The 13,892-nt window shown below is 36.7% G+C and overlaps 1 protein-coding gene across 1 annotated transcript; it reads right to left on the bottom strand.

The window, feature by feature from the left end:
• Positions 1-1,055: 1,055 nt before the first annotated feature.
• LOC149780387 (uncharacterized) lies at positions 1,056-12,874 on the bottom strand. The gene is made up of 4 exons (XM_089937291.1): positions 12,722-12,874; positions 10,802-11,095; positions 5,303-5,570; positions 1,056-2,036 (listed from the first exon to the last, which is right to left on the bottom strand). The coding sequence occupies exons 1-4, from the start codon at positions 12,774-12,776 to the stop codon at positions 1,193-1,195; spliced, it is 1,461 nt and encodes a 486-aa protein (XP_089793417.1). The 5' UTR covers positions 12,777-12,874; the 3' UTR covers positions 1,056-1,192.
• Between the last annotated feature and the right edge of the window lie 1,018 nt (positions 12,875-13,892).

The raw sequence follows: 13,892 nt of genomic DNA, 5'->3' as shown, positions 1-13,892 counted from the left end.
CGTGCAACACACACACACATACACACACACACACACACACACACACACACACTTTGTATAGATGAACTTCACAGTCATAATCAAACAAATTTGCAATTTCGTAGAATTTAGACAGGTACTTTTAGTCGCAGTTTGACTTTCGACTCTTTAGATATTGAGGTGCAAGCAGATTGTGCCTGTCACACGGGCGTGCGCGTGTGCGTGTGTGTTCACTTCTCTTTCATACACGTTTCTGTATGAAACGCTTGACACAGTTTACTCTCCATTTGCTTCCCTATTTCACTTACAATTTTTGAAAACATATAACAATAGCATTTGAGCTGGTGTAATGGTAATATTTTCCTGTATGATCCTGACACTCTTGCAACTTATTGAAATTACTTTCCCTTACAAATGAATTGTCTCTCTGCACGATCGCATCTTTCTGTCTACGTTTTGTTCTTTCTAGAACGAAATCGATAGCATCCCATTAAAACTCTCCTATTTTTTATATGTATGTATATGTTTCGTGTGTGTGAGTGCCTTTATAAAAAAAGCATAGTAAAAAGACAATCAAATAAGTAAACAATGAATACAAAACCCTAATGAACTGTAAATACTGCACACATTTTTCAGTTACATATTTCCATTTTCAGGATGAAATTTGCCAAGGCTTGTTCTAACCACTGACCATAGATGACGCTCAGCGGCACATGTTTTTGTATGCGTGTCAAAGCTTTATTTTATTCAAATGCAAAGACTATTTGATTAAGTCGTAGTTAAAATGTTAATAATGAAAATGTTGTAATATATTTATATATATTCATAAATATAAAAAAGAAAATGAATTGTATAGTGTTTTTAAATAGTCACAGTTTTGTATGTTGTGGTCTATCTGTTAGTACAATGTTGGTTTACCTATCATAGTTGAGGTGCGGGCCTCATGGCGCTATGGCTAGTGTCAGGCCTGAATAATGTTTATTGCTGTTATTTATAATTTTTAACTTTTTGGGGGGGTTCTTTTTTGTCATGTTCCCCGTAAAACCACTATTTAGATTAAAAACAAAGGACAGAGCGTGTTTTGAGGAAAACTTTTATTCAGGTTATTTTTAGATTTTCTAATGAAAGCATCGTTAAAATTAAGGTTTAAATCAGTAGCGAAATGTCACCTTTGAAATACAAGCCAATTTAACAATAAAGCCACCAATTACAATTATTTTAAAATAAAGGTTACGACTGATTGGTTTGGCAAATTGTTGTAGTGGAAATGTTTCCCGTCTAGTTCGATGGTAAATGATTTCGGATGACCACTGTTTGCATTAACTACAACAATGACGACAGTGTCATCGGGATTCTTGAACGCGACGGTGTGGAGGTCATCCCATCCGAAATAAGGTGATTCCAGTCTAACGGCTCCCGGTTGGACGAATTTACTCATGTGACCAATTGAATAATATTCGATATTTTTCTGATATCCTCCATTGGAGTTCACTGTTACAACGCCTCTGCAATCCTGACAGCCGTGTACTCCGACTTTCGGTCCGCTATGCTCGTCCAGGGCTAAATTCCACAGTAAGACAGTCTTTGCATATGCGCGAGTTTGACCAATGAAAAGATTTCGCATATCGAAAGCAAGTGTACCTGCAGAATTAGTATCCCAACCCCCTCCGGAGCACTCTGTAAAGTACATCCCAACATTTGGGTGTTTGTCATGAAAATACAAGGGTGTATCATGTCGACCCTCATAACAATGCCAGGCAACTCCAGCAATGAAACTGCTGGCTGTTGAATCAGCCAGAATATGATCGGGATAATCGGACCCTGACCAGTTATGATCGAATATGATAATCTTTGTCTTAATGTTGTGACTTCTGAATAGTGGTCCCAGGTAAGTTTTTACTAAATCTCGTTGGTTCTCCCATGACATAGTCATTGTTGGATAGCTGTCACGTGATAGCATCGGCTCATTCTGGGTCGTTATGCTGTCGATTGGAATACCTTCAGCTGCGTACGCTTGGATAAATTTCAAAAAATATTGAGACAACGCTTGGTAGTATCTGAAAAGAAATGTAAATATAACATTATTATCAGCATGAGGATTTTGAATTACTTAGTGTGGCATGCGCAGTCTTGAGCATTTACATGATCATGTCGACCGCAACTATTTTGACAAGTCCGATCTTCTGACGTCCTTCGTGCTAGAAATTGAACATGCTACTCCGTAACATTTTTTCTTGAGTAAATAAGTCCTTGTTAATCCACAGAAATAAATAATTTGAAATGAAAATTCAGGAAAGGAACCAGGAACAATACAATGTTTGATCGATTATTGATGTTGTAATCAACTTTTGACGAGTGAATACAAACCAAAATATAGATTTCCTTTACAATACAGGCACCACGGATACCGCATAGACAGAGAAAGAGCTCTGAAAAAGATACAGGGTAGCTTGCATTCCGAACATATATAGTTATTTCTAACAGACTTCTAATATCAAAATAGTTTGAACTCTATGTTTAAGGAGCAAAATATAATTAGTCACATGTTCTGATAATTAGATTTTCTCAAGTTGTATCCAACCAAAAGGTAATCGTGTTTGCCCAATTACAAAGTTTGTAAAGTCTTGGAACATATATGAGCCTTCCAGGGTTCAATTTACCCATGTCATGTATATTCAATTTCTACTGTTTCTTAGTGTTTTGTCTCCATGATTATATGTTATGTATAGTTGTATCTGGGACTTGATTGTATCCAAAATCTGGTTTATTGTGTACCTGTCCAGAAGCTTTTATTTTGTAAACAAATAATACATAGTTAATGCACCTTTATGAGCGTGGATTAAATGTTCTGAACATTATCAATGCAAGTAAATGCGTTTTGGGGGGTCTGCGTTTACGACACTGGTATTCCCCATGGATAAACCTGTTTTACCTGATGTTTACATTTTATCTAGTTGACAACTTAGACTATTCTAGAAATTAACTTTTGATACACACCCCTCCTGGTTCTACTTTTGTGTCTAAGCTCTTTATATAGTATTGTTTACTTGAGAAATTGCTCATTCTTGCATTTAACATCTGAGGCAGAATCAGTCTTGTTGTTGTGTTCACTATTTCATTTGGGTGGAATTATTAATTCAAATTATTATTCACTAGAAATATAAAGTGTTCATCTATAATACCCTTGGACTGGAACATTAATTTGGAATTATAGTCGTTTCGTACAAGAGCATTTTTAGAGTATATTATTGTGATACATCAAACGACACATCGCCACACTACATGCCACTTGTATATTAGCATATTCGAGGCTACAGGCACGTCAACACATTCAATATTGGAACTAATTTGGAATACCACTGGAATTCAGATGGATTTTTATACATTTGAACTTGTGAAAAATCTTTAAAGATTATTTGGGTTTTAATTCTTACTGTACGTTCTTTTTAAATTTTCACTTTTTATTCTAAGGAAATAAATTATTTGTTGAAGTTTAGAAAACTTGTTCTTTTTCGCTCTTTCATGTTACTTAGTTTAAGACGATACAGTGCTAACGCCTATCCTACTCAAAGTTTATATTCTCATCATCCAAAAACCATATTTGTGAATACCCAGCATCAATGGAAAAATTCCAAATAACTTTCTATGTTCGATAAGGACGATAACTCCTACATAGATATTTCACATGAGTACAGTGTATCATAAATGTGTGAATTACATATAAGTTTGTAGCTATTTCACATGAGTACAATATATCATAAATGTGTGAATTACATATAAGTTTATAGCTATTACACATGAGTACAGTGTATCATAAATGTCTGAATTACATATAAGTTTATAGATATAACCCATGAGTACAGTGTATCATAAATGTGTGAATTACATATATGTTTATAGCTATTACACATGAGTACCGTGTATCATAAATGTCTGAATTACATATAAGTTTATAGATATAACGCATGAGTACAGTGTATCATAAATGTGTGAATTACATATAAGTTTATAGCTATTTCACATGAGTACAATATAATATAAATGTGTGAATTACATATAAGTTTATAGCTATTACACATGAGTACAGTGTATCATAAATGTGTGAATTACATATAAGTTTATAGATATTACGCATGAGTACAGTGTATCATAAATGTGTGAATTACATATATGTTTATAGCTATTACACATGAGTACCGTGTATCATAAATGTGTGAATTACATATAAGTTTATAGCTATTTCACATGAGTACAATGTATCATAAATGTATGAATTACATATAAGTTTATAGCTATTACACGAGTACAGTGTGTCTTAAATGCATGAATTACATATATGTCTGTAGCTATTTCACATGAGTACAATATATCATAGATGTATTAATTACATATAAGTTTATAGCTATTTCACATGAGTACAATGTATCATAAATGTATGAATTACATATAAGTTTGTCACTGACAGTTTACCTTTCACAAGCTATGGGCTTGAGGTACCTGGAACAATTATGAATAATTTATTACTAAGTTTCGCTTAATTTATGAACACTGACACCGGATTGGTGACAAATAATAATAATAATGGTTTGTTACCAGTATCCAGACGGCAGAAAACGTGTTGCAGACGGGTGGAGAGTTCAATGGAAATGGTCATTTTCCCTGTCGATCAGTCTCGAAGACGGAAATTTAAGTTCACATTTGACCAGAAACAGCAGTAGCTAGTTTTCGGATTAAATGTCTTACATGGATGATGAAATCATGGTTCCAGAAAAGGAACAAATACAAAGACAAACCATGCTTAGAAGATCACTACTGAACTTGGAAAAGTTTCATTCCCACGACGATAGGAAACAGTGTCAATCTGAACACCGTAGGAATACTTCGTCCCATCCTTTTGTGGGGTTCGCCAGGGGTGGCATCCAAACCCAACAAAATTACGTGTATAGCTGAAACTATGTTATTGTTTATGAGCTTTCTGAAAAAAAGACACAAAAGAAATGATCTTCAGATTTAGAGAAAACCATTCAGGGGCGGATGCAGTGTTCCAGCAGGAGTTGGAGCCGAAGGGTTGCTTCTCCTCCCACTACTACCTATGAGCGCAAAAAATCCCAACGTTTGGTAGAGTAAGTTTTTCTTGAAATTAGATAATTTAAAATATGTCCTGGCAACGTTTCAAATGCGGCATCTTCATGAGGCAAGCCCCATAGGCCCCTCTAAGGGTTTCATACTACAGACCCAGTGTCAACCATTTTACGCCCCATCCCCTTGCTAAGCGATATTACTGGACCCACCCCTGCCATTAAAACAGATTTGAGAATGTTACCTGTCTTCTGCACGAAAAGCTCCGCCGAATAATGAGTGAGACGTTTTCATCCATGCTGGCGCTGTCCATGGAGAACCTATGATCTTCAATTTGGGGTTGATGGATATGGCTTCCTTTAGAATCGGGATGATGAATTCTCTGTCCTTGTCAATGCTGAAATGGTTTAGGTTGAAGTCGGTTGTCCCTCCTGACGGAAGGTCATCGTAGGTATAAGGAGGTACGGCTTGCAGATCTGAACCGCCCATCGTCAGGCGAATGTAGCTTATTCCTAGACGACAGTTACAACAGCAACATCAATGACAATACCAAATATAAGAACAGACGAATTACAAGACAAGATGATGAAAAAGAAAACTACTTTATCTCAAACATATCTGAATAAAACGAAAGACAGTACCCAGAAGTCAAAAGAACTGCAAATAATTTTCTGAATTACTTCTCATTTTTAATGCATTGTTTAATCTTAATTCTATTAAGATTCATCAAATTATATGCCAACATAATAATCAACAATTCCTTCAAAGCAACATAGAAATCAATAGAAAAACCTTATACACCCACATGCCAAGAACTGGGTAAAATACAATAAGGCTGCAGAAGAATTTCTGAAAAGAAAATCAAATAAAATTTTGAAAAAATTCTCCTTGTTGACATTACAGTGAACTTTAAAGTTTCTCTCCTTGTTTGCATCTTTAGTGAAATTTTAAAGCTGTTTTCCTTTTCACAAGATGATATATTTAATGGGAAAATAAATCATTGTTTAGGAGGAGAATGTGACAGTCTTATAAAGAATTTCCACTTAACACGATTGAAAGTTCCAGAAATTGTTAGGGTTTTTTCACACCAAGATTTTTTCACGAATGAATGATATAGGTAGTGGATTAGTCAACTCCGAGACTGCAACTGAATTCTCAATTATTACCTATTGAATGCTCAAGATAGTGTACTATATAAGAAAGGTTTTGTAACGTGTGTGATGCTAGCAATATTGAAGATACGTTTCATTATTCATTTGAGTGTTTTTCTTTAAAGCTACATATACCAAGCTGTGCTGACATTGTGCACGACACCTAGTCATCTAGCGTTAAATTCGCCCTTCGGGTGGGTGGTAGTGGAAGCAAGGGTGTCGGAGTTTTTTAAAAAAAAATAACAATATGCAATATATATATATATATATATATATATATATATATATATATATATATATATATATATATATATAGAGAGAGAGAGAGAGAGAGAGAGAGAGACACAAAAACTTTCATATCGCGCTTTTTCAGAATGTACCGAGATACGTACCACGGAATATGTCAATTATCATTGGGGTCAACAATTTAATGCTTTGGGAAGGGAGCCTGACCCAATGTTTAAGACAAAATTCAGTTTGACAGTTGCTGACACCATGTAAAAATCTGTGCTGGTATCAGAAACCTGGTTAATAAAAGTAGGTAGCGTTGATATATCAGATAAACTTTGTTTTGAAGAACACTACTGAGGTCAAAAATGTACCAGCCACTGTTTATATAATAAGAAGAGAAACTTTTACCAACATCCGGACAAGATAGTAATCAGAGACGGGAAGTAAACGTAAATCACTTTCACTCAACAAATGAGAAAATATTAAGCGGACTGTAGAAAAAAGAAAACTTCAAGCAGAAAACAGCATCTCTCCTGAAAATCTTATCTTGATTTGCTGTCTTTAAAAGGACTGCATGTATTTAGCGCATGCATTTTCTTTTTTTTGTGTTGACCTAACTTTGTGTCAAAAAAATGGATTTAACCCGAATATCTGTTACAATTTCCCATTTAGCCATCAAGTTGTCATAAGTGATATGTGGCAAACATGTGATTAAAGGATTATAAATTTAATAATACTTGAAATTTTCAAAACTGATTTGCGACAAATACAACTGTTTTGTTAAACAATAATAACAATTGTTGGGGATGCTTTGTGATACCAAGCAAAAACGTGATGCTAATAGTTTTAAATTTGTAACAAGATCACTCGGGAATTTCCGTCCATTCCTTACTGACAAAATCTATTGAAATACCAAAATGTACCATGTTACGTACCACTGGAAAAAAATACCGCTGTAATCCGGTACACTGGTAAAGCTGTGCACCTGTAACACACACACACACACACACACACACACATATATATATATATATATATATATATATATATATATATATATATATATATATATATATATATTGCTTTTATTTTCGTTAGAAACCTTGCGAAAGCTCATTTGTTTCAGCATTGGATTCGCAGTCCAAAAATTGCAGAATCGCTACCCTCCCGCCCACCAGTCCCCTCTCCGGACCAATCTCAGTCGGTTGCCTCATTCTGTCCTTGGAAAGGCAGTAAGCTTCCATTCCTCGGCATGATGTAGACAATATTGTTTTAAACTTGTCTTTAAAGCCAACAGACAAGCATTTATAACTTTATTTGATTTGCTAACAACATTTGCGACTTCCCAAAATTCTTCATACCTTCTCATCCTGTGTCATTCGATCATGAGTTTCCATACGTTCAACAAATATATACGATCTACACGATGGAACGCAATTTTCATGTTCAAAAAATCAGATGCATAGAAGTCTATAATGAGTTTTATTTATAATTGTAACACTCTGAGAGGAAAAGTTTTTCATAGTTTCATTCCTTCACACAATCACGTGACCATTTGAACATTGATCTAGAAAATTTACCGTACAAATTCATAAAAAGCCTAATTTATATAGTACAGCTATTAATTGTACATTTGTACTATATAATTAGGAATAATAGAAAACCGATAATATGAAACAATAATTGCTATTCGATGGAGAGAACCATGTGCCTAATAATACGTCAAAGAAGCGGAAAACACGCCAGTTGATCATTATTGCCGACACTTACAATCTGGCAACCAGAAACGCAAGGGCTATTCGGACAATGTTTGGTAGCATGCTTAGGAGACACTAAAATAGCTGCAAATTGCATATAGATATACCTTACTTACCAAATGACGTCATATGCACATCACAAATCAATTAAACTTTCATTAAGGTGACTTAGCAGCTGAGATGGCTTATTCTTTGCCTAACCTTTCCCAGGTATCTTTCTTCATGCATGAACTTACCCGAGAACTTTATTTTACTGAATTAGTGCCGATCATTCCATAATGGTATCATATTGATTTTTGCATGCGTTTTAGCAGATGACTGAGTTTTGCCATTTCTCAGCGATTTAACCCTTTTACGGCTTATCAATCCATCGAAGTATTTCTGAGGTGCATTTGGTAATAATTGCAATGCCAGTAGCTGGTAAAGGAAAGTAACATTTCCATTGGTCAGAATGTTACCAAGTCAAAATGAATTGCGTTTATTTCTGTATGAACTGTAAGGAGAACTACTTTTCTAAGAATACCCATTTCTATAAATAGAGTCACGTATACAACATTCTAACAACTTTTAAACAAAAATAATAGGATAAATTTGGCTTCCATTGGTTGAAGGACTGGTATTATGATGACCTTATTACGATCAAGCAGGACAATCCCAAGTGCTATAAATATCTACGTAACAGAAAACCCCAAACATGTATTACTACGCTCATTTAAGATTTCTGTTTTTTTAATGATGCAAACAAAATAACACCCGTTTTCAATTTTTGCACGTAGCCATGACGTCAAGAATATGTCGCCATGAACTATCATCGGCCTCCAGTCCAAGCATATTTTAGCAAAATGAACAGAGAAAAGGCGCACGAACACGCGCTAACATTTCCCCAGTGTTACGTCAGACATGATACAGTGGGCCGCGTGAATGATGTTTGGGAATAAGCGTTCTAAATATTTGCATTTAATAAATCTACAAGTCACATAATAAGAAAACGGCGCGATTGACCTTTACATCGGTATATACATTTTGCCACAAATATTTTGCATATGTCAAAATATAACAGCAAATAATTCTTAATCACCAGTTTAACGCGCAAGACGCAGTATTGTCTGTGGCTTCATTACAATCGCCCAACGGGTTTGAACTTACATTACATTTCAAACAAACACAAGTGGAAAATGTTAAGAAATATGAGCAGGTTCATACAAATGTTAGTTGATTAATTGCTGTCCCTACATAAAAGGCTAATGCAGTTTTTCTTTTATGCTTACTTGCACAATTACATAAATTAAGCTTCCCCACGTGGCCGAGTGGTCTAGAGCGCTCGCCTTTACCAATCCATGACATCTTATCTCTAGCCACATGGGTTCGAGTCTCGGGCTCTTCCTTTGTGGGCATTTGAGAAAGCTTGCCAGTAGTTTCCTGTGGGTCGGTAGTTCGTTCTGGGGTTTTCCAGGATTCCTCACCCGCCAGTTATACTGGCCGCCATGTGCTTCAAATGGCGTTAAGCCCACAAAAACAACAATTATTAATGTTAAAGTTGAGCTTATTTGAACCGAAACCCTTCATGAACAAAAGTCGAAAGCAGAAGAACTCCATAGCCACATAAGCATTTGAGGTACATGCTCCCACGCCTGCTGCTAATTACAATCTTGTCAATCTGACAAAAACCACAAAAACAAATGTTATTTTCGACTAGATACTGCACAGTGTAATGTTCATTATGGGGAGGCAATCCGACGTTGAAAAGGGAGGTAAACTGAAAATTCTCCAGCATACAATCAAACAATCTCGTTAAAGAAAACAGAACGAGCCTTCAGTACAAGTCATACAAAGAATTATCGGGAAAATTAAAACTTTTGACTGACTCTTCCTGCGATGAAATAGTTATGTAGTTTCTAAACCCAAAGAAGCGCAAGCCTGATAATTATTATAAAATGGCATTATTAGCAGTTGACTTGGTACGTAATTTATTGTGCATTATTGGGTATCATGAGAATCTTTTAATTGATGTTTGTATATGGTTGCTATTTACCATTCTTGTTTCGACCGCTCCGGTGGCAGAGTGGTTATAGCGTCCGCTTCGGATGCGGGAGGTCGTGGGTTCAAACCCCGACCGAGTCATACCAAAGACTTACAAAACTGGTGTTAACAGCTGCCTCGCTAAGCGCTCAGCATTAAGAGCCCAGTGTTAGGACTGGTCAGCCTGGTGTTAGGACAATGTGACTGGGTGGGACATCATGCTACGTGTCTGCGGCATGTTGCCCCAGTTCTAGACATCGCTATAAACTGCCGCACTGCAGACATCGTTTCGACATGACTGGAAAATTGTTAAAGCTACGTTAAACTTTCAAAAAACACAAACACAAACACACCATTCTTATTTAAAAATCTTAGCATATTTTGATCGTGGTATACATGACACAGAGGAGAATGTGTCTCATTTTACTGGGTGTCTAATATTTAATAAAAACGACTATACATGTTCCTTATGTTCAAACGCCTTACAGAAAACAGTTGGATCATCGTCATCATCATAATCAACTTCATCATCATCATGAAAATAAACGACTAAGGCGACAACGATATCAACGATTGGTGACATACCTATTCCGGAACTTCCAAAAAGATTCTGCATGATTTCGTGTCGTTGTGGACTGTGATAAATGACATAAGCGGCCGAATTGGTAATGGCGGCTCCAAAACCGTCCACCGTCTGATAGTGCCTGTTTCTGTCGACAGTGACCAGCTGCCCCCCATTTGTTCCTTGACTGGCATGCACAGACGATTCATGGGAGAGCTTTTTATGTCCATCCCCGGTAGTTAGCCAGACGTCTAACACGGAGTTATCACCCGCTAATACTAGAGCTTCCAGTAGTGTTGAAGTTGCTAACAGCAGAACTAAATTAACAGAAAGAGCAGCATTTAATGTTGGAATGGGGTGGAGAGGGCAGTGGCGGTATTCTAAATATCTAAATCTGCCAACAGAGTAAGGCGATAATTCTTTTTAATTAGGCATGTGATTAAATGGCATATTTGATGGCTTCTCTTAATCACTGTGATAACCTTACATTAGATATAAAGGTATCTGCATCCATACAGTATTATTGATTCAATAATCTTGCATCAAACACAGGTGTATCAGCACAATCGTCATCTATTTTTCATTGATCTGATACACGCGTATCCGATTTCAGCTACTACTACCTAGTTTGCTAGTCGTATGTCAGATGCACGTAAAATGCATATCTGCATTCACGTACTACCTACCCTCTATTGTATGCCTGTACCTCATTTACACATGTATCTGATTTTGTACAGCCATTGGTTTCATCTGCGTACCTCAGATACCTGCTTATCCGCATTATCGTCCTGTCATCGGCTTGATCTTCGTACCTCACAATAAAAGCCTTTCCGCATATTTGTTATCGGTTTAACACTAGTAACAGTGATGCACGTGTATCCGGGTTACGGTACTATCCTCAGCTCAAGTATTGTACCTCGGATACGCGATTATCCACATTTTTGTTCGCTCATGGACTTAATACACGCACTTCAGATATGAATATAATGAATACGAGATTATGTACAATAGTGCCAACACGTGAAAAGGTCCGCACTTTTTATTAAATAGCGAGCCCTTTGCATTTCTTAAGCGCATGGAAACGAATCGTTTCTACAATATGTTCAGGGCGACACACCTCTCATCGCACTCAGGTTTGTAATGTTCAATCACAGAACATAATCTTTCCAGAAACTTCTGGTTAATTGTCTGTTTAAAGGATTTGTTTTCATGAGAATATCTAAAAGGACTAATTATTTATTTTCTTTCGTTTATTAACTGATGTCAAGTGGACGATAGAAATCATTACACTTTCTAAGAGCACGTGTGCCTGGATTCACTATTTTTCATTAGATCGGTACAACATTTTCTCCAGTGTTAATGACAATCGATATGGAAAAGAAAACAATGAAATGAGACGAATCTATATCCCAAAGTGAATCGTAAGAAGGAAGGGAGAAAAGAAAGGCACACAGATTATCTAACATTTGCATAGACGCATACATTCCAATACTGTTGGGGCTTTTGGATTTCGTTTTAAATTCCCATTTGATCTAAAGCTATTTCATTAGCTTACAATATATGCTAAAAAGGGCGTCAGCCACATTAAAATAAAAAACAGTACAGCATTCAAGTGTTACAAGTTTCATGGTATGGGTACATACATACATACAGGTATACATACATGGATACATACATACATACATACATACATACATACATACATACATACATACATACAAGTAATCACTTACGAACACACAGATAGACAGACTGCATATGTACGGACAAACAAGCTTGAAGCATAAACGAAAGTGCGAATATTGTTTGACTGTTGAAACAGATGTTTCATGCTGCATATACAAATGTTGATTGATCTACATGGATATATAATGTTTGCGTGTTTGAGAGAGAGAGAGAGAGAGAGAGAGAGAGAGTGTGTGCGTGTTGCATTGGGCAGGTACCTGCTAAGGACATCACATTAACCATTTCCCTGCTTTGACTGTACACTGCAAACATCTTTGTGTAGAAAGACTTTGCTAAAGACTGCGTGCTTATCGTTAGCTTACGTCCTGTTTACCGACCTTGTACTATTTAGACATGAAAGGTTGAAGATATGTCTTCCTGTGTATCATATCAAGCTACAAACATCTGTTCTACTTTCCATGTCTCCTTTACTATGAGTAGTTAATAGGGATACATTACGTACAATGGGAATTAGCATTACAGACCCCCCCGGGTCAGATTAAGTACAATGGAAATTTAACATGGCGAAAAATCGTGGGTCAGATTACGTACAAAGGGAATTAACATGGCGATAAATCGTGGGTCACTTTACGTACAAGGGGAATTTAACATGGGAATAAATCGTGGGTCACTTTACGTACAAGGGGAATTTAACATGGGGGAATAGAGTTTGGGCTTGTTTAGGGACAAGGGGAATTGAATATGGGATTTTTTTTTTTTTTTTAAAAAATTTTAAAAAAGGGGTAGGCAATTGAAAAGTCATTCTCTTTTCGAGAAATATGGCTGGCCCTGAAAAGGGCCTTTGGGTTTATGTTAATGTATCCATTAACATAAAGGGCACCGCATTGGTCTTCTTCTTGTCCTTAGGCTGCGTCTCACTGTTGGCCCGTAAATCAGGACTCTTTTGAGGCACCCTTGTCTTTCTACGTAGATCCCACGTATCCACAGACTGGTGTTTGTCCTGTGGACAACGGTCCACTTGGATCGGACATACATGGGTATGTCCGTCCGGAACATCATTGAAGACACAAGCGTAGAAGATTGCACATCGGTCCACATCTTGAAGCGACGAGAACAGGTGAATCAATGCAGTGAACTGCGCTTATTTATAGGTAGAGGAAGGATTGAAACGGATTGAGTTCATTGACCAATCCGAACACGCGTTACAAAATTCAGTCAGTCCGTATCCAATCCGAAGAGAGCAGTCTGTGACGTCACGTGGTCTATAAAGATTCGTTAGCGCTTGTGTGCAGTCAATCTATGCGACAGTGATTCAACATGACGGAAACTCAGAAAACCATCCATTGGGGTGCACCAGCAGGGGAGACCGCCCAAGGGAACCCGGACTTACTTTCAGAAGAGGTACATTGGGATTTTGTGGATTTTCTT

The sequence above is a fragment of the Sinohyriopsis cumingii genome, chromosome 16 (assembly GCF_028554795.1).
Source record: "Sinohyriopsis cumingii isolate HCF-2022 chromosome 16, ASM2855479v2, whole genome shotgun sequence".
Lineage (NCBI taxonomy): Eukaryota > Metazoa > Mollusca > Bivalvia > Unionida > Unionidae > Sinohyriopsis > Sinohyriopsis cumingii.
Note: the sequence above shows the minus strand (reverse complement) of the source record. Positions and strands in the feature narration are given on the sequence as shown.

Excerpts from the sequence above, each read along its gene's own strand:
- LOC149780387 (XM_089937291.1), bottom strand. The coding sequence starts at position 12,776 with ATGTTTGCAGTGTACAGTCAAAGCAGGGAAATGGTTAATGTGATGTCC. Across the intron at positions 11,096-12,721 it reads TAATGTGATGTCCTTAGCAG|TTCTGCTGTTAGCAACTTCA; the intron begins GTACCTGCCCAA and ends CTGTTAATTTAG. Across the intron at positions 2,037-5,302 it reads GCTTTTCGTGCAGAAGACAG|ATACTACCAAGCGTTGTCTC; the intron begins GTAACATTCTCA and ends ATTTCTTTTCAG.